Source organism: Solanum tuberosum, unplaced genomic scaffold (assembly GCF_000226075.1).
Source record: "Solanum tuberosum cultivar DM 1-3 516 R44 unplaced genomic scaffold, SolTub_3.0 scf00164, whole genome shotgun sequence".
Taxonomy (NCBI): domain Eukaryota; kingdom Viridiplantae; phylum Streptophyta; class Magnoliopsida; order Solanales; family Solanaceae; genus Solanum; species Solanum tuberosum.
Window position 1 is genome coordinate 1,269,644 of NW_006239092.1, and position 26,265 is coordinate 1,295,908.

A 26,265-nucleotide genomic window follows, 5' to 3' on the forward strand; every position below is an offset into this window, starting at 1 on the left:
TTGAGATCGACTATATTCATAATTCGTTAAAACTACATTTGAACAATTTTCATTTTCTAATACAAGCCAAAAGCATCTAAAATCAAGTAATTTAATACTAACGTACGACCGTCTATCACCTAGAGAACTAGTAATGTAAGCTCAAATAAAGTGGTAAAGCTAAATTAGACGTTAAGTAATCAATTGTACATTTCTCAAAGTTAGAAAGAGTGAAGAATCATCCCATACACGATTTGAGTTTCTAAAAAATATATAAAGTTTTTGTGTTACCACATTTGTATTTGAGTTTCTGACTGAATCCCTTTGAACACATAAAGTAACAAATTTACGAGTCTTTATGCTACAACAAAAGGGATCGATCTGTTCATTGTTGAAACATTTCAAGAATCAACACACAGAAAGAGAGAATGAACTCAGCTGACCTATTATTTAACAATCATTACAAGTAGAACCCGAGCGAGTACGCTGAAACCCTAACGGTTGCAAAATTGGTAGTAGCTAAAATGGTAAAAGGAATGAATACATATTTGGCAAAGGCAACTACAATCCGAACAAATGAGCTAAATAAATCAAATCATATGAAGACAGAAAATATAGTCCCAATCTGTACATTTATGACGGAAGGCATGTACAGGAAATACTCAGCGACTGAAACAAACGATTTGTTGCAGCAGCTGTCTAGGTGAGCTTTCGCCATATTGAATGTTTTGCCGCTGATAAGGACTTCACCCTGGGGAAAACAAAACCTGTTTTTGGAGGATTTCCATCTACCAGAGAATTTTCATAGATTTCTTTGCATTCTTGAACAACCTATATCATAAAGAAATCCCCATCAAGAAAGCAATAAAGAGAAACCAAGTTATCTTCTCAAAGGCGATGAACATGGGGACGCTGTAAATGCATGAGATTCAAGAGCAATATCACTGTTCTTGCAATAAATGTCGACAAGGAATAGACAAATATTTTGGAGAAATCTGCAAACATGGGTTTTGGGCATAAAGAACACCCACAACTGACAAGTTTCTGCTTTATACATAATGAATATATTTATAGCTAAGAATGGATATTTATCAGAAGTATGGTGAAACAAGAAAAAATAAATGATGCATCCCCAAAGCAATGATACATAATCACAACTTACTAAAATAACATGATAACTTCATTTAATGCATTGCAGGGATTTAGGGCCCGTTTGGATTGGCTTAAAAAAATAGCTTTTAAGTCAAAAATAAAAGTCAAACTGAAATAACTTTTAAGTCAAAAAAATAAAAGTAGAGGGAGACCTAACTTTTGGTTTTTGACTTATTTTAAGTCATTTTAAACTTATTTTAAGTCATTCTTGATCTTGCCAAACACTTCTCAACTTATTTTAAGTCATTTTTGACTTATTTTAAGTTATTGTTTATATTTTATCAAACACTTCCAGAAGTCAAAAACTGACATAAAAGTAGGTTTGACCAACTTTTAAGTCAATCCAAATACCCTCTTATACAATTTACAATTTACAGCCAAGCTTGTCTCTTATTTGTATAAAATTTCCACATACATACTTATACAAAGAGTATATACATATACAAATTACAACTATATACACATATACAAATTGACAAGCCTAACATAAGAGGTGTCTACATATACAAATTATATATAATATACAAACTCAATTATCCAAATTAAGGACGAACCTGCATTGTATAAATATACAAATTCGGAAATGTAGAAAAGAGCAAACAAAAGAACTGCTAATGAGTAGCAACATATTATTTTTGATAAGTTGATGAGTAGACTTTCTCAAATAGTTCAGTTCTGTAATAAAATTTTGAACATGTGTGCCAGTTAGATAACACATATATACCTCTTTTGCGTCTTTTCGTGGTATGCCTTCTCGCAGACTCACAATCTTTTCAACTACTTCTGGCTGCAGTTGAGAGTAACAATGCTCAATAACAGGGATCATTAGGAGACAAACTAAAAACAATAAATAATGATTATAACCAGGCAGCTTCCGGGGGAATCTTGGTAGCTCAGTTGGTTGGCTTCCTGAACTCCCACCTTGCTGGTGAGGGTTCGATTCCCCACAATGTAATCCCCTCTCCATTTCCTTTTCCCCTATCCCCAAATTTATTTATTTAAAAAAAAAAAAAGCAGCAGCTTCCACACTCTAGATTTCAGTTTTTAACTGAGATGTAGATTCATAGTGATTCTTAAGTTTTTGCAATATCTCTGCATGGATGAGAAGAGTCCAAAAAACTTACCGGACAGTCTGGTTGCTGTTCTAAAATATTTGTGTAAACCAGTGTGAAAGTATCAGGGCTCTCAGATGAAGCAAGTTCTCTCAAGTCACTGAGTATCCTTACTCTGCTCTCTACTTTCTGCAGTGGATTGAAAATTTGAGATAAGTTATAAAGGTACACATCATGTACTCCTTGTCACACTGACATACAATGTCTTCGCAATAAAAAGACAACTTGGTAGTTACCAAAGTTAAGACAGCATATATATAAACACACACACACTGTATGTTTTTGATTTGAAGCACCAGTAATGCAGATATATAAATTTCAATTGGAAAAGTAGGATTAACTTATTTTTTTCTATTACTGAGAAATCCCCAAGGGCCAGATGGCGCGTGGTTCAAAACTCTGAGCATAATGAGCCTGTCTATCTATCATTTTCCACTTAAATACTAGGCAATTCTATTATGATTTGAACTAGTGATGTGCAGTTAATCCACAAGCATGCATTGCGGTCTCTTTTCTTTTTTATAGGTCATCACGTGCCTGTGCTCTTATCACCAGACCAAAGCTCTGGGCAGTAGGATCTTTTAAATTATGTCAGGATTTCATTAGAATAGCTTGAGATTGAATTCATATCATAATGATATATTAGATGTAACCTTATTTTTCAGTTGACATGAAAATCTTTAATTAGATGTAATAGATCTAAAGACTAAAGGGGAGACAACCAATACACATCCATTGTTGGATCGCAAAGAAACTATCCACACAAAACCCTCAATTAACTAGTCCAACGATTAAAAAGACAGCTAGTGGTATTGTATTTACTGGATTCAGTAAAGTATATTCCTTTATTTCTTCCTAGTACCATGACTACATAAAATTTCCGATCTCTTCAATTCTCTGGCTAGTTGCTTACTTATTTTGACTCTCCTTTTGCTGTTAATTTCTGTTTTTCATTAACATGACATAGAGTTTGGTGCTTTATATCTAGGCAACCAACATAAATACATAATACTTCTTGGAACCAATTTCAGAAGTATAATATTCCCTCTATCCTTAAGGCTAGAATTTAACACAACACTTCTTGGAACCAATTTCAGAAGTAAAATATTCACTCTATCCTTAAGGTAGTATGAGAGATGATCCCTGCTTGCATTTTTTGGTGTGTCTGGACAGAAAGAAACAAAAGATGTTTTGAAGGCACTTCTTCCCCATGCTACATTTTTAAGGCAAGAGTTTTAACAACTCTATGTACCTGGAGCAATTTCTCCCCTGTCAATTCTCTTGAAGCTTTTTTGGACTTTGTTAGCTCCTTAACTTTAGATTAGCCTATAGTATAGAGCTAACAATGTCTTTAACTTTTCTATGCCCTGTAATTTATGCATCTTCTTGATGCCTTCTAGGAAATCCATTATCTTATCAAAAAAAAAAAATCTTTCATCCTTCAAGTTCTAGCAGACATATTATAAAATATATATGGCCTTTTCATCTCTAAAATGTTGTAACCAAGTTTTCCTTATTTACAATTATATGTTTATCACATGACATTGTAGTATAAAGTTGAAGTTTGATCTCCAAATACCTCGATATGATGGTAAAACATAACCGAGGGATTCAAATCTAGTGGAAACTTACATGAAATAAAGCCCTTATACAATATAAAATATTTTACAATTATTTGTTTATACTCTTTAACGTTTCAAACCTTAGTTATAGCTTAGTTTGTGTATCTGAGCAAACATCTTATTTTCTGCAATTTGGTCTGCATCTTCTTGATGCCTTATAATGAAATTTCCCTTACCTCATAAAAAAGTCTCTCTGTGAAGCCTGATATAACTTTGAGACACAACAAAGCTCTTGGAGCCTCAAGTTGGATTGGTTTATTTTAAGTGCTTTTAAGTTGAAATAGCTTTTAAGCACTTCACAAATCACTTTTGTCATTATTTTAAGCAAAGTATTTTCTCTTGTTTGCAAAATGTTTCACAAATCTCTTGCTGGCAAGTTGGTGCTAATTATCCAATGGTCTCCTAGAGTTACAATCTAAAACTGAAAAATAAGAGATTCCATGCAATATATATATTCTTTTTACATGTAGGATTCAGAGTGAATTCAAATCCTATGTTTATATTTGTTGCACTTGGCCATAATTACATTACACAACAAGTCTAGTGTTTTTCATTCTTATTTTCTGTTTAATTGCTACCAAATTGAACTTAGGATGAACGAATTGCCACCATTTTAGCCCAAAAATAAAATTCAAAAAAAGCCTTAAATTGGCATTGACAATGGTACATTAAAATAAATAAAACTTAGAAAAAAGTTGATTAAAAAGGCAGTGTTCTTGCACCGAAATTGGAGTTTAAGTTCTACATTAAGCCAAAATAATGATAGAAGAGACTGGTATAGTAATTTGTAACTCTTCTGTAATTTGAAGACATTTAACTCATAAACTAGAACATGAAATTCACAAAAAAGGATTTGGCAAGCTTTCTAAAGACAGAAAGGCAATACTTATCCATATCTGAAAATGCAGAAGTAAATGGGATAAGGTAAGAACTAAAAGATGTACACATACGCTGAGGTGCATACCTATTTGCCACATTCACCAACGAATTAAGTGCAATATGTGCATGAGTTTCGAAATTCCCCAAAAACTTAAAATATATCTCAGGTAATAGTAAGAGCTCAATAAGAAAGTTGTTGGACTTACAGATACGCTAATGTACTCCCGAAAGAAATCCATGAGAACCTCTTCATCAAGCCTCATCCTCTCAATCGTTTCTTCTTTAATATAGTTTTTCTACCATGAGGAGACATAAAATAGTCAGCGAAATTGTGTTACAGCCCAAAAATAAAACCTGTATCAAATGAATGAACCGTAAGGAACTTTTCAAATAAACCTGGGTAAGTAGATGATCCACATATACAACAACAGTCTCCTCCAGGCAAGCCTCAACAAAACGCCTAAATGATCTTTCTTCAATGTACCTTTAAAAATTGTGAAACACACAAAGTTAAGGATATGTGTCACTCATTCTAGGATATCTCTCAATTAGAAACTGTTGCTGCAACTGCATGTGAACATAAAAATATTTTAATAGCTCACATGAATAGGAGAAAAAGAATTCCATGGGAGGAGCACAGTAACATGATGATGCCATTCAAAGCTATTATAAGAGTTAAGCACAGAAGAGAACTCACATCTTCACATCAGTGAAGTAGTCTCCAAATGTTGCAACTAGGAACTCGGTAACCTGTCCTTCCAGCCAATCTGAGATATAAAACATAGAATATTCAAGTGAAGGCTAGAGTTTAAAATTATGACAATTGACAACCTAAATCATTTGCATAATATCTGACTTGGATTAATTCATTGACAGAATGCTTCACATATTTTTTTGATAGGCACGAAGATAATAGAAAGCTTTTATTTGGTACAGTACATAATGGTTAGACTCCTTTTATGTGGCTAGAAATATATTGCTTCAATCGTCCATTGCTAGGTTGCAGAACAGTTTATAACGGTTGCAGATCTTGTTCCTAACGTTAATTGCTACGCAAATTCCGTAAATTAGTTTCGAATTGGTTACAACCATCTTTTCTAGCAATCCCTTTATCCAAACTCAATATCCCAGTTTGACAAATTAGAATTGATTGTTCGTTGAAGTGTACTAGTAAAATCCTTTCAATAACTTTTGATTGTGACATCCTTCAATAACTTTCCGAGCCACTTAAATATCCGGAATTAACAAGATGATGGCCAGAGTTACTGACAGCCCCATTCTATGAAAGAAGAAGAAAAAAGATTCTATCGGATTTTCTTTGGTTATCAAAGAAATGGACGACGTTTTAAGCCAAGTCACACAACTAATGACTCCACACAGAATTATGAAATTAAATTTCACTAGTAGTATCTTAATGCTTTATCGTTCCATCACAATTATCCGACCAACTTTTCTTGTTTGTTTTTCAAATATCAATTCAAATTACGTAAGTAATATTTATATTATCTTAATCTTGACGTGATATATTTTCAAAATAATTATCCTACGAGTAATTTTCAGTTGACATTCTATGTTACTATAAACACTTCTCTTACTCTAATGTTCAAAATGGAAGTACAAAATAATTATTCTACGAGTAATCTTCCCTTTGTTTAAAACTGGAAGTACAAACTTCTTTTATTTTATTTTTTTTGATAAAGGAAGTACAAACTTCTTTTAGAAAAACTGTCTTCCAAAGTAATAATAGAAAAAGGGTTTGTTACGAGGAACAAATGAAAAAATTGTGTTATTTATAACCTTGTGTCATAAATAAACCAGACCTTTCTCTTTTTAAGTAAGAACAGTTAGCATTTATATTTTTAGACACGAGAAGGAAAGATGGAGACTTATTTTGGGGATGAAGCCATGAAGGGATAAATGATCAACTCATGCTTTCTTCTCTTCATCTTTGAGCAGATACTTCAATATATGGGTAATCATGATGATAGCATTATCAAAAATATAAAAGAAGCAAATACATGTATACAATCAAAATAATCCAACTGGGATAACAAAAGAAAATGCTCAAGAAAATACAAGCAACTGGAGACACTGTATGACGTAAAATGATTAGAATCTCTTTGTGAACATAGCAAAAAGACAGAGTAGATCCAAAAGTTTACACTGACAGATAGTAACAAATCAGAGATAAATGCTTTCAACAGATGGAGCGAGAGCTCCTAGCAGCAGAAAGAAATCTGAGGAACATCTCACCTTTGTGATACAATTTAACGAGCAGTTCCTCTACTCCTGGATCTTCAAAGATAACACTGACAGTTTGATGAACAGCTTCCTGCAATAAGTGAGAGCAGGTCAGATACGAGATATTTGTAAATGGAAGCATATGGTCGAGAGTCTACTCCGTGAACTTTAACGCTCCCCATTCTTGCCACGCAAGTGTCAAGTCCACTAGTCTGCCCCTTCTCAAATATCGTCTGTTCAGACAAGACTTGAGACCTCTAAGCAACAAACACTGACAATTACAGGTCATTTGCACGAATGCCCTTATTTCGGTGTGGTGTTTAATTTTTCCCTTAGTGGTCTTCAAATTTTTTTCCCTTCAGCACTTTTTTTTATCAAAAGGATTTATATATTATAAAATTAAAGTAGACAGAGTGTCGGCGCATCCACTTAAGTGTTCCTCTTTAAGAAACCAAAAAAAGGCCAAAAATACCGGACATCGAAAAATCTAAAGAAATTCACTAGGCATAAGTTTATATTTTGTATCATAATATAACACAAATTATTCTGCTTAATTCCTACCATAAGTTCAGTTTGGTTCAAAACCTACAAGTTATGTCGTAAAAGGCATAACTTAGTTCCTACAAAACTTAAGCTAATAGAGGCATAAGTTCAGTTTCAGAACCCACAAGGTATGTCGTAAGAGGCATAACTTAATTCCAACAGAACTTATGCCAGACAAGGCAATAGTTCTCTATCTTATGCCAAGTGAAATAGATACTGCACAACTTATTCAAAAAAAAAAGGTGGAGGATTTGTGGCTTAGGTCGCAGGTTCAAGCCCCACACCATGCAAAGCGAAGCCCGGTATTTAAGTGGAGAAGGGTAGAGGGGTGGGCCCATTATCCACCGAGTTTAGAAGGCTGTGATTGGTCCAAAGGGCGGGTCACAGACGGATTTCTCGGTTATCAAAAAAAAAAAAAAATAAGGCAAAAGTTGGCAATGTTCCAACAAAGAACTATTGCAGAACTATGGACAGCACAAGGATGGAATTTCATCTTCAGGAGAGAACCAAATGACTGGGAAGTGATGAGGTTGGCAGAATTCCTCAACTTGGTTGGACATTTTACTGGACTTCAGGCATATGAGGATATGCTTTGGTGGAAAGGCAACAATAGAGGAGAGTTCAAAGTGCATTCAGCTTACAGGCTAATGGATGAATCAAGCCAGCAGAGTCCCATCTAGCCTTGGAAACAAATATGGAAGTGTAGAATCCCACACAAAGTCTCATGCTTTATTTGGTTGCTAGCAAAGGAAGCTGCCCTGACTCAGGATAATGTAATGAAAAGGGGGATAACCTTATGCTCTAGGTGTTTCCTATGTGGGGAAACCTTAGAAACTGCAAACTATCTATTTCTACACTGCACATACACCCGGCAGCTTTGGAGGATTTTCTTGAGCCTTAAAGGCATATCCTGGACTATGCCTAGGAGAGTTACTGAGGCCTTGTACAGCTGGGAGGAGGCAGGTGCCCTTGAAAAAGACAGAACTAGATGGAGAATTATCCCTGCTTCAATATGGTGGGCAATCTGGAAAGAAAGGAATTCCAGATGTTTTGAAGGCATAGAAAATAGTGTGCAGGATGTTAAACTAAACTGCATTTTGTTGTTATGTTTTTGGTGTAATCAATTATACTCAAATGACACTGTCTCTATAGTTGATGTTCTAGACTCAATATAGAAATAGAGTAGGAGTGTCTAGAGTGCATCTGTATATAAGGTTTGAGTACAACCCATGTACTTTTGTGATATAATACATCGTTACCATTTTCAAAAAAAAAAAGCTGTAGTAATCTACTGCAAATAGAAATAAAAAATAAAAAACTTAATTTCCTTAAATCTTCCATGTGTAAAACATTGGTAGACTAAAAGGAGTGCTAACATTACTCCCCTCTTCAAAGCGCGCTTTCCCTCAAGCGCTAAGTGTGGAAAATATTAGTAGTTCCCCCTTTTCTAACAAATTCTTCCTCATTGTATATAGAGTCAATCTAGAAAAACTTCTTGCACTGATGACCTCAAGCGAATGGTTCATCACAGTTGAAACAAAGTCCCTTAAGTCGCCTTTCCTCCATTTCAGATCTGGTCAGTTTCTTCACAAATCTGACATATTGTTGAGGTGAAAAATCTATTGTCTTTGATGTGCAAGCATCTAACAATTGCGAACAAATGAGTTTTTCCTTGCGCTCATAAAATGGGGATAAACTCATTGCCATAGCTAAATCTGGAGGATTATGCAACTCAACCTCAATTGCTATATAATTAGTAAGACCGTTGATATAAAGTTCAATTTTTTGTGACTGTGAGTGTACCAACCCGCGAAATTAACTGCTCAAATGTTTCTTGGTAATCTGCCACAGACCCGATCTGGCGTAGCTTAGCCAATTCTCCCAATTTCTGACTTCTGATTGGTGGCCCAAAACGAAGGTTACAATGACGTTTGAAGTCATCCCAAGACAGTTGAGGTAGTTCAGTCTCTAGTTGAAGAAACCAAAGTTGTGCATTGCCCTCCAAATGAAAAGAAGCAAGTCCAACCATTTCTTCTTCCCGAGTTATGCTGGATAAGGCAAAAGTTCTCTAAACTTATGACAAGCAAATTAGCTACTACAACCTGCGCCAGATAAGGCAAAAGTTCTCTAAACTTACGCCAAGCAAAAGTAGACCATCCATAATGGTAATTTGATCCACAAATTTTCATAAAATCAGCAGTAGGGGCAAAAATAAAGATCACCCCGAAATAGCGGCAATCTGTGCAAAAACTTCGACAATCACCTTCGATGGTTGTCCAATTTGGGCTTACCCAAAAAAGGCATTTGGATTTATGTTGTTGGGTACTTTGCTTGTCAACCAATCCATCAATTATGCCTCAATCCAAAGCTAGACAGAACAAAAACAAGCCCTCATATCCTAACAATAGGAAAACGAAAAAGCAAGCCCTCCATATCCATTAAGCTCTGGTCCAACTCATTCCAACACTAGCAAATTAACTTGTCTTTTAAGGAGAATTAAGAGTTCCCTAACACTAAAAGTTCTTTAAATCTCACACTTGTCCCTTATCCCCACACTAGCATGGAAGTCCCAAAACAGACAACAAGGACACCTGTTAAACACCTAATCTAATATAACTAAAAGAAAATTATTAAGACACAACCTAATATAAATATAATAAACTAAGCCTTAATTTTAACTCTTTGGTATTTCCAATATGATATCATTTCCTTCTATTTTCTTGAAATGGCAAGGATGTTAGAGATTTTGGATGGGTTATACAATTTTTATAGGCTACTTCAATTTTCTAATGTTTTGCACCTCAAAGAGTGCCTCCAACAAATATATGTTCTTTAATATCGTTTCGGGAAAGAAACGTGTCATGGACTTTACGATCCTTGACTTGAGAACTTCAACCTTAAGCAATATTGAACTAATGCACCTATATCTAACTGTAGGTGTTAAAATGGTCTGAGTTAATAAATAACCCGCCAAAAAGTTACTTGGGCTGAAATGGCCTAAAATGCAGGCCATAACCCAATCCGCCCAATATTTACTAAGTTTTAGTTGCTTTATTTATTCATTTATAATTTTAGTACCTAATAAAACTATTTATTTTCTTTGATATGGCTATATTTTTTGATGACCTTCAACCTTAAGCAATATTTTCTTTGCTAAGGCTATATATAACACATCAAATAAAAAAATGTCTTTTTTCAAAATATTTTGATGAGATTTCTCATGGGTCAATTTGGACTACATATAAGCTCATTTTTGATGGGTTGGAATAGGCGGGTCAATAACCCACCCAAACTTAGGGGGTTGAATGGGTTATGTTTCAAGGGCTAATTTTGCCATCTCTACATTTGGCTTATATCTAGTTTCCAGTAGGCCGTCCCTTTTTTTTTTTTTTGATGACAAGGGAAACCCGCAGCCGCTACCCTTTGGGTGCGCACAGGGTAAAACCCCCGCTCCTATGCAATAGCTCGCAAACCACATAGGAGAGGTAACCCGCACTAGGCAAGCCTGGTGCGACGAGCTCGACCCAGAAGGCAAATCCCTTGCTTTCGCTGGCAAGGGGTTTCGAACTTGAGACCTCCAACATGGAAGTCCCAAGCCCAAACCACTGGGCCACCCCGAAGGGTTCCAGTAGGCCGTCCCTTAAAACTCCTTGATAAAATTGAGTGGGGAATTAACTCTAGAGATTGTCGCAAAAAAAAAAAAAAAACAATCCTCAAAATGAGATAGGTTGCCCACTTAATTAAAAAATTATAGTCACATGCATCCATAAAATGAAGCCTTTAATGTACCTTTGCAACCTCTAGAAACCCTTTGCAAGTGTCCTCAAAATTAACCTGAGAAGCAATGAAAGAACTTAATATAAGAGAAGTTAACTTGAGTGCCAGAAATGCAAGTTTTAGCGCAAACAACTTAGGACTTGAAAAATAATCACATTGACAAGAGATAAATGTGAGTGCCAGAAATGCAACTTCTAGGCCAAATAACTAAGAATTAAACAAATAATCACATTGATAAGAAGAGTTGAATGCAGAACTCACTAACCATATCTGACATCCATATTTCTTTGACAAAGCATTGTTGAAAACCATATATTCAAAACAAATCATAGTCTACAACATCAAAGAATAGAAATACTTGCTGGTCTACATCAGGCAATAGTGGGTCTATGTACTAAATTAGACTATCTTAATCGTAAAATATGGTAGTATCGAGCCATGAAGGTTGTACCACTGCTGCAGCGCAGAATCTCAGCTCTCACCAACAATGAAGGGGAAATAGCAGGAGTTGCTTGAATGGGGAGGCTTATGAGAAGGAATCTTTGATCGAACCATACACACACGCCCACACATTCACACGGAGGAATAGAAACGTCATAGATTCTCATATTTCCGCACCCAACTTCTGATTCTTCTATGTTACATTGCCTCATGATTTACTCACATGAAGCGGGCTATTCTGATTGTAGGTCCTTTCTGGATTAGTAACCTACATCATTATATTTGTTATATTTTATGTGACCCTTTCACATTTCTATTTTTCTTTGGCAAGAGCTTGTGGCAGAGGTTATCCGACTGTTTGATAAATTTTATGTGCTTCCACTTCATTTATTGAGTCTTTAACTGGAAAACGTTGGGCTTTCATTGCAGAAAAAGGGTGACGTTTTTTCTCTGGAAACATACATAATTGGTTGTCATATTAAGTTTTTGGTTACAGCCCAATGTCAATACTTCTAAGGTAAGTTTCTTTCAGGACATGTTTTGAATACTGTGCTCTCCATCTAGCAATGGAGGGACTCAACTACATGGTTAGAAAGGCTAATGAATTGGGGTGGGTAAGAGGCTTTGGTGCATATACTAACAGAGCTAATAACATGGAGATTACACACCTACTGTATGCAGATGACTCTCTTGTGTTCTGTGGTGCAGAAGTGTCGCAAATTAGGCATCTGAGGGCAATACTAACCATATTTGAAGCCATTTCAGGTCTACATGTGAACTGGCAGAAGAGTTGCATGTTCCCAGTTAATCAAGTCAATAATATGCAAGGCCTAGCCGACAACCTGGGCTGCCAAGTGGCCTTTCTTCCCACCAAATATCTGGGGATGCCCTTGGGAGCCAAGAACAAAGATTTGGAAGTATGGAGTGAAGTCTTGGAGAGAAGTGAAAGGAAGCTGACAAGGTGGAAGAGTCAATATTTATCTCTGGGAGGTAGAGTGACTCTCATAAAATCAGTTCTAGATGCCCTCCCAACTTATACGCTAAGTCTTCCACTACCAAAAAGTATTGGAAAGAAACTCAACAAGTTGAGAAGGGTGTTCCTCTGGCAAGGGAACAAAGAGAAGCAAGGATACAACTTGGTTAAATGGGAAGAGGTGATAATGAGCAAAGCACAAGGAGGTCTGGGCATTAAGAATTTAAGTATTCAGAACACTAGTTTAATGCAGAAATGGTTGTGGAGATTCTGTTGCGAAGATACAGCATTATGGAGGAGGTTCATAGCTGAGAAATATGGCCTACAGAGTAATTGGATAACTGAAGAGGTGAATGGTACTTTTGGGTGCTCAGTATGGAAAACTATTAGGAGAATGTGGACTGACTTCAATGCGCAGGTGACTTTCAGAGTGGGGAATGGCCTGAAGATCAACTTCTGGAATGAGATCTGGTTAGGCGATGTGAAAATGAGGATACTCTTTCCTGACTTGTACATTATTAGCCTACAACAGAATGACACTATAGCGCAGATGTGGAGTCCTCAAGGATGGAACCTTATGTTTAGAAGGGCTCTAAATGATTGGGAGATTGAAAGAGTAGCAGATTTACTCCAGGCCTTGAACCTGTTCCTTGGCATCAATGCAGAGTCCGACAAACCAGTTTGGAAATTGCATAGTAGGGGAGTTTTTACAGTAAAGTCTTGTTACTGGGAAAGAAACACCAACCACTCTTTGACAACATTTTGGCCCTGGAAATTAATATGGAAGATTAAGATCCCTCTAAAAGTTGCTTGCTTCACTTGGTTGGTAATTAGAAGAGCTTGTCTAACCCACGAAGTGCTACAAAGAAGAGGTATACAGATCTGCTCAAGGTGCTATATGTGTGAACAAGAGGCTGAAGTAAATGGCCATTTATTTTTGCATTGCAGGATGGCTACAGATCTGTGGAACATGTTCATTTGTATACTCGGGGTTAATTAGACAATGCCCAGAACCACTTTTGAGGTACTAACACACTGGCAAGGAATTGGGAAGAGAGGATCAAAGGAAGATTGGTGGAAAAATGTACCTGCTTGCATTTGGTGGACACTATGGAAAGAAAGGAATGGAAGGTGCTTTGAAGGGAGGACTAGCAGTTCCCAGACGATCAAGATGAGATGCCTTAGTCTTTTGTTTTTTTGGTGTAAGCAAGATTTAGTGGGGGAAGTAGATAGTTTAGTGGAGTTTATAGGACAATTGTAAATTTTTGAAAATTTGGTTTTGGATTTGAAAATGATGGCACCCCCTGGGGGTTTGTAAATCCCTCCTCATCAATTTCTTGATGAGGTCTTTTGTGTGAATACAAAGTTACCTATTTCAAAAAAAAAAAATTAATTTTTATGATCAGCAAGTATTTATCAACCCTCAGCGAGATCGGATGGTTTATTTTTTATCAGAATCAGAAGTAACACTTTCCTATAGTTGTGGACATCAGTCCTCCTGTACACCCTTTCTACCTTATAAATGAGACTCTATTTACACCTATCAAAAGAATGCGACTCTATTTTCCTAACCAAGAAATACAACAACAACAACAACATACCCAGTGAAATCCCACTAGGTGGGGTCTGGGGAGGGTAAAGTGTACGCAGACCTTACCACTACCTCGTGGAGGTAGAGAGGCTGTTTCCGGAAGACCCTCAGCTCAAGTGTAACAAAGCCAAGTAAAGGAAGAGAATTATATAAAGCATAACATCCAATAAGAAAAATAGTGCATAATCAACAAAGGGGGCAATACATCAAGAAAATAATGCGAGAAGTGAAACGCAGTAAACAACATAAGGCAATAGGAATCACAGACAAGAACTACAAGTGTAAGGCTAAGACTACTACAAACGCTAACAACCCATACCCTCGCCAGGAAAGACAACACGCTAACCCTACTAGCCTTCAACCTTAATACGTAAAAGTAAAAATATAATAATACCAGCAAGATGCACAAGACAACAGCAATATTATAACAATAATAAGAACTAAAGACATTGACATATGAACCACCTTTGTCTATTACCTTTTTAATCAAAATCAACATAAAAAAATAAAATCCTATCAGATTAATCCTAGATGTAAGCTAACGGTCAAGATGATTGAAGACAAAAGGGCAGTAAGCACAGAAGATTTACGCAGCAGTTCAAGGAGGAGGGAAAAAACTAATAAGGACCTGCTCAGCATAGTTCTGTGGGAGAGCTTCAAGAGTACTAGAACTTAGCTCCATCGCGAGATCATAACAGCGAAGATTGTTGTTAATCTGCCGAGTGTCCATCTCTTAGCATAGTGGTAAAGCACAGCGTAATTTAAAGATCTTTCTACTTCACAATAAACAGTTCAGATTTCCAAATTTTACAAACCATTGCACATAGGGATTCCAGACCAATTTCAGAAGCAGGTTCCTCCAATCTCTTCCTCTCAGCTGCTTGAAAATCAATCATTACCTGGAAAGCAACATTATCAAGTAATCATTAGAGAGAGCTTCTTTTCAAAAACCTGAAAATCAAGCTGTTGCCAATCATAAACTCATGAATTCACATGGAGTAGATCACCAACAGTATCATAAAGGGGAGAGAAATAAGAACACGTCCCTTCAGTTTCTGGACAAGATTTTTGACGTCTGATCAAGCAGGTTATCTTAGAAACACACATAAAAGAGGGGGAAACCAATTATCATAAAAACAAAAGATTCATTCCCTCCTTTTCTCTCGCCTCGTCAAAGGATAGAATGGCAACTAAAACTGAAAAAAAATGTTCTTCGCGTGCAAGGATATAGAAGATGAAGCATTTCAGGAGAACTACTTCTCTCAACAAAATTCAAATAATATGTCAGTCCTCATGAAATATTTTCTATAAAAACTAAAAGTACTTGAGAATCACTTGTACAAATTTGTTGAGAAAAACTACTTCAGAAAAAATGCTGACAGAACCATGCACCATCAGGCCCTACTTCGAAGGAAAATTTTAGCAAACAATCCAGAAATTTGAGTTTTTTTTTTGGTTCAACACATGCATGATTATGATGCAATAGAATGCAAAGCATTGAAGATTTTCCCTTGTAGATGTATATAGTGAACTAGCCAGCTAAATTCACTGTATATAAGTACAAAGACAAGACAATAGATCTTTGAATCTTGAAATACCAGAAAAATTACTCCAGCTACTAAAACTAGAGAACTAATGGAAGGATCTCTAATAAATAGAAGAAGTCCTCCCACTCTCTGATAATAAAGTGCAAGACAAAAGATCTTAGAATCTTGAAATACCAGAAGAATTGATCCAGTTGCTAAAACTAGAGCACTAAAAGAAAGATTCCTAATAAATAGAACAAGTCCTCCCACACTCTGATAAAAAGGCAGCCTCGAGTAAAATATCCTCAGTTCAGTATATAGGCAAGACAGTGATGTCTTGAGAAGAAAAGGAGGGTACTTGTGAAGAAGACATTTTAGTTCTTAAAATTAACATAATATCTGTCCCCATATAAAATGAAAGCAACAAACTTACCTGAATGAGAGCCAAAGCAATCCTGTATAACATGACATCAGTGCTATTTTCTCGCACAATTTGCACCTGCTCCCCCAGGATCCTAAATAAGTCAACGGCAGCAGGTGTATATAGTTTCCCATCATCTGTCTTTTTAGGTGGCTGTACTTTGTCTGCCTCAAGGATATTCAAGTACCATTTCTATATTACGAAGTGACATGAAAGAGTCAGCATTATGTATGTCCTAAAATAATATGAAAAGCAATAATGATAACGAATCGAGTTTAAACCTTTGTTGTAGCTTGCATTCTCTCAACATACGCATTCATGAGAGGATCCATTGCACCACTCTCTGAGCAAACTTGAGCTAAAGAATCATCAACTCCAAGTTCAATTAGACTTTCTTGGTAATCGACCACCCAACCTGTTACCTAATTCATGGATTCAAAAAACACCTCAATTCTGAATCACAGCAACATCTCTTGCAAAGGGGGGAGGGGAAGAGAACCCATTTGCTCACACCCATAAAAAAAAGATTATTTGGGAAGATGAATATCTTCATGCTGAGATGATGATGGGAAGTGGTTATAGTTAATTATGCATGAGCCAGGAAACTGAACTTCGCTTTTGCAGAATTATGTAGGTCATGGACACAACAGCTCAGTTACCAAAAGAATCAGAAAGGGGGATAGGAAACCAAAGTGAAACCCTTAGACTTGACTGTCTTTTTCATGATAGAAATTTATTACTGGTTGAAAGAAGAACCAAAACTGAGCCATCAGTCAATTAGGTGAACTGTTAACATGGATAAGGAACTTCGGACTACTGCCCCATGGGCCACGATTGGATGCTATAGCACTACCCGTGAAAATTTACGAGAAGGATGGAAGCACAATCCAGTAACATTGAGATTAATTACAAGCACAGATAAAAAGGTAAAAAATTGAACCCCCTAATTTGTATAAAGTCAAAATAAAGAAAGAAGCCCACAAGTAGTAAAAGAAACAATCATATTTGACCAAATTTTGACTCAAAGCTATGAACCCATGACCACAACATAGGGATTAATGTCAAATATTCATTAGATACGGAATAACTGGTTGAAATGCTTTTATTATGACTTCCCTATTCTATAGTACATAAAATTCAATATTTTCCAGCTTTTAATTTAACAACAAATTCTAATGCCAACATAATCCTTAACTTATCCAAAAGAAAAGAAAAGAAAATGCCGATATGATTAAAGTTGTATTTTAAAATCTATATACTCATCATATTATTAGCTTGGTCGCTCAGCTTTCTCAACCACTGAACAAATCATACCAAACTTTTGACCTTAAAGTAATGAGCTTATGACCACAACATAGGAATTAATACCAAATATTCTTCAGATTAGAGAAACTGACTGAGATGCTTTTTGGTGACTTCAATATTCAATAATTTATAAGATTTCTATATTCTCTAACTTTTAATCAAACAAACAACAGAATCTCATGCCTAAGTAATCCAACAGAAAGAAAATGGCAACATGATTAATGTTGCATTACCTTTAAAATTTCTATATTTGTCATATTATTAGCTTGGTCACTCATCTTTCTCAGCCACTGAACAAATCTCTCTGTATAAAGATTTACCATGAGCTGGAAAACTTCATATCTGAGACCATATGAAGTATAAGTTAGAATAGCATACGGAAAAGAAACAGAAGTAGATCATCTGTTTAGAGATATTAGGGTACAGACTCCTCTGAGTTATTTTTTCCCTTTTTTTGATGCCTCTGAGTTGAAAGTGTTGCATGATAAAGACCAAAATTCAGGCTTATTTATCACAAGCAGTAGCTTACAGCTAACAAAAGCTTTTGAAGAAAATTGTACCGACGAGATGCATGTGAAACTTCTCTATCAACAAAAATATTAAGAACATCACATCATGTTGATCAACTATATATACTTCAGCAGTCATAGAAAGCAATTAATAGCAATGAGAAGCATTTCAGATTGTGACTAATGTTAGAGATGAGAGTTATTTTGACAAGTAATTCCAAAATTGAGGAAACACTTCCATCGTAGTCTATAATGGATACAACAGAGCCAAAAATTGACTTTATTTTTTATCCCCGGGAACGACATTTTCCTGATTAAAAAAGTTATTTTGCCAAGTAATTTCCAAAATTGAGGAGAAACTTCCAACATAGTCTCTGATGAATACAACAGAGCCAAATTTGAGATAGTGAGAATGTCCTGAGGACAATCTTAAGAGTATGAGTAATGTAGGAGGTTATTCTTTAATCTAGTTGTTCCCGACAAATGGAAAAACAAATGACATTACATAGGTGTAAAGAGCATAGGACGAACCTTGGAGGAAAACAAGGAGCCACATAGTCATATATCTCTCCAAGCTCTTCTCCTATCTGAAATTGATGAGATTGCATGTAAATACCAATATAGGAAAGGATAACTGCAATTAGTATGAGAATAAACACATATTACAGCAAAAGTTTAATTCTCCTCTACTTTGTCATTTATCTCTGGCAGGAGGATGTATCTCTCACCTTGATTTCTTCTTCCTACTATTTACAGATGTTCTTTCTTTATCAAGCAAAGAAACAAATGGGGATCAATTCAAAGAACGCCTTATCTAGTCATCTTCTCAACAAATTTATGTGTTAATATAATAGGTTCAAACCCATTATGACATGTCTTACGAAGAAAAGCATCCTGATTTTTTTCAAACCAAAAGGTTTTAAAAAGAAAAGCATGGCATGCACCTCCATGGAAAGGGTTCTAATTGTTTACTATTCGGATAAGAACTCAATTCTCTCAACATATGTTTTATTTGTATCATCACATCCACCTTGTCTTCGATTGTTTGCAATTTCACTATTTAGGGAGCATAGCCAATTGTGCATCTTTTCCCAGAGTTCCATTTCTCCTTAGTTTTCTTCTCATTGCTGTGTCCCTTGTAAATCCTTTAAGGTGTTCCTCGACCATTTCCTATAACTAATTAGGTGAGACAACAGCCTTTCAATTCAAGCGGTTCTTTTGCATGATGGCAGTTGAACTCAAAAGAGACAAGATAACAAAGGTGGCAAACTTTGCCAAGTTGAGGAGAAATGATAGTATAAGACCTACAGGGACCAAATGTGTCAAATCACTCAATGTCTGCTCCATCAGAAAGCTAGTTGAGTCGTTAACAAGACATTAGTTAGCAAGGCATGATATCAGCAACAAAAATGGGGCACGTGCTCGGGAAAGCTTGGTATTCTGTCAGAAAGATGAAGGAAAATGGGGACAATTCGTGTCAACATGTATGACTATACCTGACAGGCGAGGAGGTCCTTGATTAGCATCAAGAGTTTCATCAAACGGAAAGATTTCATAAAAGATGAACTTATGTTTTTTTTACCATGTAAAAGTCTACTTTAGAATCATTGTCTAACAATTTGTCGATTATAAAAACTGTCTTTGGAGAAGTAAACAGTTTTAACTTCTAAATGCAGGCAAGTTGAACACGACAACATGTAAAAGCAGATATTCTAACCACTCTAGCTTCCTCTATAGCTGTTTTAAGGTCTTTCTCATCAAGCAATTTGTCAAAACGTGCTTCAACGGACTTCCTTATACTTTCGTAACATTTGTCCTTGTAGCCTTTTCCCTGAACCTTCAACTTCTGCTGTGTGAGATTTTTAGAAGAAGTTGTTTTTCTGCAGGCCAAAACGTTAATCAGAATATGCATTGATAACTTTGGCATGTCTGATGCACACAGGAAGTTAAACAAAGCACAAACCAGGCAAGCTAAAGCACCTACTTGGCATTTCTTCGAGGATTTGCGACTGAAGCCATAGCACCACCTCCCTCAGCCTCAGCTGCTTCTTCTGCGAGTTGCTGATCTAGGATTTCTTGCATTTCAACAACCCTGAATAAGGGTGAAAAATTATCAGTTCGTGGAATCATGAAACATGTATTGATGAGAATGAAGGTACTATACACTGTATATGTGCAATATATGTCAAGATTATTGGCATAATAGGGGCAGCTCCGACACAGTACAAGTATGTTAATTAGAAATGGGAAAAAATGTCTTATTAATCAACTCAGCATTGACCATGAAAGTTTCCATTTAAGCTAACGTACCTTATAGCACGGACGAGTGTTTGTGGGCTGCAAATTATGCCAAACAAACAATATCATAATCAGAATTCAAAAAATAAATAAATGAATTTAAGAGATTCAGCACAAACTAGAAGATGTCAATTAACACATGAAGAATAAGTTTACTCATTTTTTCTATAAGGTACATGAAGAGATTAGTTCACTAGGAATTATAAATGACATGCACAAATCATAATATTTCAATAAAAATAGATGGAAAGCAAACTAGATCTATTTAAGTGGTTATATAGAAAAGATTCAGAGTACAGAACCAAGAATTAAAATATGAAGGAAAAAATTAGAAGCTTAAAGTGATACTGTAGCTTTTGAGCTAACTGATTGTATGTGGACAAACATGTAGGATCTAGGTAACAATGCAAACATATTACATGGTGTAGTCTAGCCTAGATTCCTCGTTGCACTATTAATCTTGCACTTCGTCTCCTACAGATTAAGATATGAGTGACGCAACTACAATATTTCATATATATTTATCATTTGGTTGTTCATTAGATCATTCATCCATCTATGCATTCTTTGTAATCATGAATTATGTACTTTGTAATCATGAATCACAAACTATTAACTCCCACAACAAACAAGATTATCGTAATGCAGGCAGCGTGATTGGACAGCTTGATAAATGATTCTTTAAACAATAAAGAATACCTATCCTTAGCCAGTTTAGAGAAATTTGCAATATGGGTCCACAGTGTCTTCTCAAACGTCTCCCATGTTCTATCCACATCTTCAAAATATTCTCTGACAAATTTCAAAAGTTCCAAATCAAAATGGTCAGATTCCAATGCCAACAAGTAAGAGGTCTTCTAACAATCAGTGGATTAAAGCATTTTTATATGTTTTACTATAATAATTAACAATTCACGCACACACAGTTTAAGCAGCATATAATTGTTCGGATGCCACTGCAATGCTCTTCCTTTATCTGTTTGTTGGAATGGTATGTTGTTGCAACGTTCCGTCATCATCATAATTTACTACATCAGTTATTGAGAAATTGAAACTAGCACGTCTAAGTTGATAGTCACTACTTTTCTCCATAAAGAGAGCTGCAAGCCCTCGACTGCAGCAATTCTTAGTGTGTTTATCCAAATTCCAACATGAATGGTTCAATTAGATTTTCTTGCACTGGATAGATATTATATCAAGAACCAAAAGCAGCACAGGTAAAATGTGAACAGTCAAACAAACTTTAAAATTATGGGATCATAAAAGAGGAACTTATTCTATGATTCATACCTAAATGAACATGCAGTTGAGTAAAAAGAAGATACTGACCTTAGTCTACCAACCTCTTCTTTATGAGACCCTGCAGCAGCTAGCGCGAACCTTCGCTTTCCATCAAGAGCAGTTAACCTCTGTAACCAATTTAAATTAGACGCACCGGACTATCAGCGCAAAACTAGGGAGAGAGTTGATGATTAAGAAAGTGATAAATCTGAGAAGAACCTACTTCATAGGTGTTAATTAGTTCCTTATCATCTCTAAGAGAATCCCGTGCTTCAGACGCCTCTACTGAAATTGACATCATTCCCTCCACATCCTACGAGAGACGAAGCAATTATATGGATTGAGAATCAGCGAAGCATCATAAAGTTCCAAGCTTTTGGACTAAACTAAGTAGGCGTTTGGACATAAAAATGTGACATTTGAAAAGTAGTATTTGAAGTTAAGTTGAAAAAGTGTATTTGGAAATTGAAGCTGTGTTTGGACATGTAGTTGACTTGAAAAAAATAGAAATTTTGTGAGTGGAAAAGATTTTCACTTTAAAACTTGTCAAAATCACGTTTTCAAACTTGAAATTCATTTTCAAAAAATCAGTTCAACCATCAATGTATAACCAAATGCTACTTTGGAAAAAAACGAAAAGAAAAAAGTTCCATGGACAAATGGCTCCAAAGTCACTGTTATAAAGATAGGCACAATGCTTACCTATGAAATAAATAATGTTAGGTGCACAAGCAGAGTTTATAATAGCAGAAGTACTAGCAACCTATATGACATTGTGCAGTTGACTGTGCAGCGACAGTGTAGCATGATTTGATGGAAGATGTCATCTTTAAGGAAAAGGTCATATAAAAATTTCACTTACCTGCTTTACCTAAATGCTAGGAACAAAAAAAGATATGAGCAAGACAGACCTTCAGAGGTCATATAAAAATTTCACTTACCTGCTTTACCTTAAAGCTAGGAACAAAAAGCTACGAGCAAGACATACCTTCAGAGTAGTGTTCAAGTTATTCCTGGTGTTACTGAGAATTTTTATCTGGTCATGATTTTCGATTAAAGTTTGACACTCTTGACAAAGCCTGGTTCAAGAAGAAAGAACTCAGCTCAAGCTCAAGACATAATGCCATACGTAACTACAATAGTGAATCATTATTATACTTTTCAATAGAAAGGAAGTTTTCTCGGAGCTGGTTTATAGTCTTCTGAGATAAGGAAAGTGATTGCAGACCACCTTGAGCTTGCTCAACCTGCATTCCAAAAAATTATACAGCAGCTAGAGTTTAGTATCTGGAGGCAGATGATGTTTCTCAAATCAAACATTTCTCTCCATGTAAGAAAAAATTACAAGGTGAACATTAGAGCTTCAAAAGCTTTGCAAGTAATAATACAGCAAAAAACAGAAGAAATTGCAATAACATCATATAAATATAAGAATGCGTCGTTTAAACATTAAGTCGAAGCATCCACATACCTGTTCGGCGACCATCGTACTAAGTTGTGCATCATTTGCCTGATCCAACATGAAACAGTACCAGATCATAAGTAATGTAGTGCAGTTCAATTTAAGTTCAGACCAATAAGTTGAAACTATGAGGAAACAAGAAGCTTCTCTACAACAAAGCCACAAATAAACATGACCATGTGCAACAACATCAGCCAAAATTGGACCTTCATGTTATTACAATGTGTGATAAACTACGCGAGGCTAAGAAAGCCAGATAAGATCCATCAACAACTCGTTTATAATCACGAGAAAAAATCTTATTGCTTTTAGCAGGTTATTAAATCACTTTAACAGATAACCACAACATATCAAAAGCTGAAATTTAATCCATCGTATTTATGGCATTTTCTACATTACTTTTAGATTTTCAATAAAGAAGCAATGTGAAAAGAAACTGAAATACAGGAATAACGACTTAGTTACCAAACCCAAACGTTCAAAGCAACACATTTATGTGGCAACGAAAAAAGAAAAAAAAATGACAAGCCATCTGATACCAGATGCATAAGGTAGCTCTTAAAGAATTTCCTGATCACAATAGATTTTTTCCTCAATTTAAACTTGAATTAAGAAATAATCATGTTTGTCTCCAAAATTCATATTGATCAATCACTATCTACTTCAAAAAGACCGTCAACAACTCAAATGTTTCTTATAACAGTTCCTCTACACAATTGAACTACAAATGACAATAAATTTCCCTAGACAGAACAAATTAAAACTTCACAACATACTCTAAATTTAACCATAAAACAAACAAAAGGAAAAATAAGCAGTGGATCTATGTGAAACCTGTTGACGAGCAATGTAATCGGCTTTGATCGACGAAATAGACTGTAAAAGCTCAGGTAAAGGCAATAGCTTAGCGACCTCACGAACAGACGCTTCCTTCGCCTCAACGCCGAGATCATCAGCCATCATTTTCGCAACTATTTACAAATCTCACAGCTTAATTCACTGAGAAAATTTTGAAGAAGTTTCTGTTTGTTTGAATTGAAATTGAAGATGGAGTATATAGGGATCTCGAAGGAAAAGACCTTCGAAGGGTTGATTCAAAGAGTGTGAACAATCCAGGTCGATTTTTCAATGGAGAAGAAAGAGTTTCTGCAAATCGGGTCGGGTTTCATGGTAATGGGTTTGATATTTTGGACTATTCAAAGAAACCCATCAGGTGAAAAGATAACCTTCACGTTTGGTAAAAGGTAAAACATGCATGAGTGTCGAAATATTTAATTTTTTTATAAAATGTTTTTTAAGAAATAAATAGGGTTTTTAAATATTTTTTTTCGTGTTTAGTATTCGGAATATAAATGAAAAACATTATTTTTAAAATATTTGTATATGATCTAGATAAATATTTTTTCCGTCCTTAGAGGCGAATCCAAAATTTGAAGAGTCTGATTCGCCAATGTTATCTTAATTTGAACAGTAGCAAAAATTTTAATGACAACTAATGGATAATGTCGTATTTGATTAGTTATTAATAGCTACTGGATGGTCATGAGTTCGAATCCCCCTATTTAGAAATTTATAAAAAAAAAAACCTTAACTACTAACTAGTACTCCCTCCATTCATTTTTACTTGGCACTATGGTTGTTCAAAATCGAACCGAAACTGATAACTTGAATCAAAAAAAAGTTATTGGTTTATTGGTAATAGGTTATTGGTTTAGCGGTTTTGATTTTTTTTGTTATCGGGTTATCGGTTCTTAACGGTTTTAGGTTTTTTTAACGGGTTAACTGATAACCTGATAGTAAATTAAATAATTATATTTATACCATTTTGTATATAAAATCTTTGACTTAGAGTTTGGTTTCCTACTTTTATTTTTAGTTGTCTCAAACTCTTGGCTATTCTACAATGTAAAAGTGTTTGCTTTTGAGCAAGATGTAACTTGTGAACTCATGTGCATGGTTCATTTTGTTTGTAACCTTGTTTCTAAGTGATTTTCAATGTTTTTTTTTTGTGTCGAATCTTAACGGTTAAACCGATAACGATCAATAATTGATAAACCAATAATTGATAAGTCAATATCTTAATGGTTCTATAATGGTTTAGCATCTCTACAAATCAATAACCAATAAAACAAACCGATAAACTTCAAAACCGAGTCAAACCGACCGATATGCAGCCCTACTTGGCACATTCATTAAGAAAATAATTATTGATTTAAGTGTTTTACCAAACTATCCATATTAAATGATGTCTTTGAAAATTATCTAAAAAATAAGTATTTAATGTTGAGGTAACACATGAAAAACAATTATTGTATTTTCTTGATATGTCAAAAGTGACAATTAAAAATAAAAATCTATTTTAGAAATAAGAGATAAGTAAAAGTGAACCGAAGAAGTAATAGAAAGAGTAAAAAATGGGTGGTTAGTCGGAATCAACCCCAGGTCGCAGGGGTTTCCCTTAATTCTACCAGCGGACCAAATGCAACTCTATACTTTTTGAAGGTGCATTTTTTACTATATTCCATATTTCAGCTAGTTTCTCACAATATATGTAGATAGATCTGTATTTGTCCGTCCTAATTTATGTGAGTTAGTTTGATTTGACATATAGTTAAAAAAAATATTTGAAACTCCTGATCTAAAATAAGTCATAAATATTTGTGTGACTATAAATCATTTGACTAAATAAAATGGTTTTTTAAAGTTTAAATTGTTACTAAATATAAAATTATAACATTTTCTTGAGAACGAACTACAAAAAAAGTAAATCATATAAATTGAGATAAACAAATTACTAAAGAAAAAGTGGGTGAAAGTATATGGGGCTAGAGGGGCAGGGGTAAGGCTGGAGATGAGGTATGTAAAAGAGCAGGGAGAACATTACTTATAAAACTTATTTTCTGTAGTGTAAAGAATTTTTATTTTATCTACTGATTTATAACTATAATAGCATATAACAAAAGCCTGATATAATATCTGTTTTAAAAAATCATTTAGTAAACTATCCCTCACAACTCTTTTACATCTCTTTTTAAGCTACATTATTTTCTTGATTCACTTTCCCTTGCAATGAATGAAATTCTCTTTTTTTGGAATTGCAAATCATATTCTAACAATAGTTGGAATAGATGAAAGCTACATAAAGTCCTTTCA

At 35.2% G+C, this 26,265-nt stretch overlaps 1 protein-coding gene across 1 annotated transcript; it reads right to left on the bottom strand.

The window, feature by feature from the left end:
• Window positions 1-317: 317 nt before the first annotated feature.
• LOC102593819 (exocyst complex component SEC6) lies at window positions 318-24,298 on the bottom strand. Its single transcript, XM_006354002.2, has 24 exons — window positions 23,947-24,298; window positions 23,122-23,160; window positions 22,809-22,897; window positions 22,639-22,729; window positions 21,874-21,963; window positions 21,699-21,778; window positions 21,069-21,161; window positions 20,382-20,408; window positions 20,056-20,163; window positions 19,789-19,951; window positions 18,603-18,658; window positions 17,796-17,904; window positions 16,539-16,679; window positions 16,270-16,449; window positions 15,126-15,209; window positions 14,939-15,025; window positions 11,318-11,362; window positions 6,998-7,076; window positions 5,442-5,511; window positions 5,141-5,228; window positions 4,951-5,040; window positions 2,256-2,372; window positions 1,856-1,918; window positions 318-810 (listed from the first exon to the last, which is right to left on the bottom strand). The coding sequence occupies exons 1-24, from the start codon at window positions 24,073-24,075 to the stop codon at window positions 679-681; spliced, it is 2,250 nt and encodes a 749-aa protein (XP_006354064.1). The 5' UTR covers window positions 24,076-24,298; the 3' UTR covers window positions 318-678.
• Window positions 24,299-26,265: the final 1,967 nt, after the last annotated feature.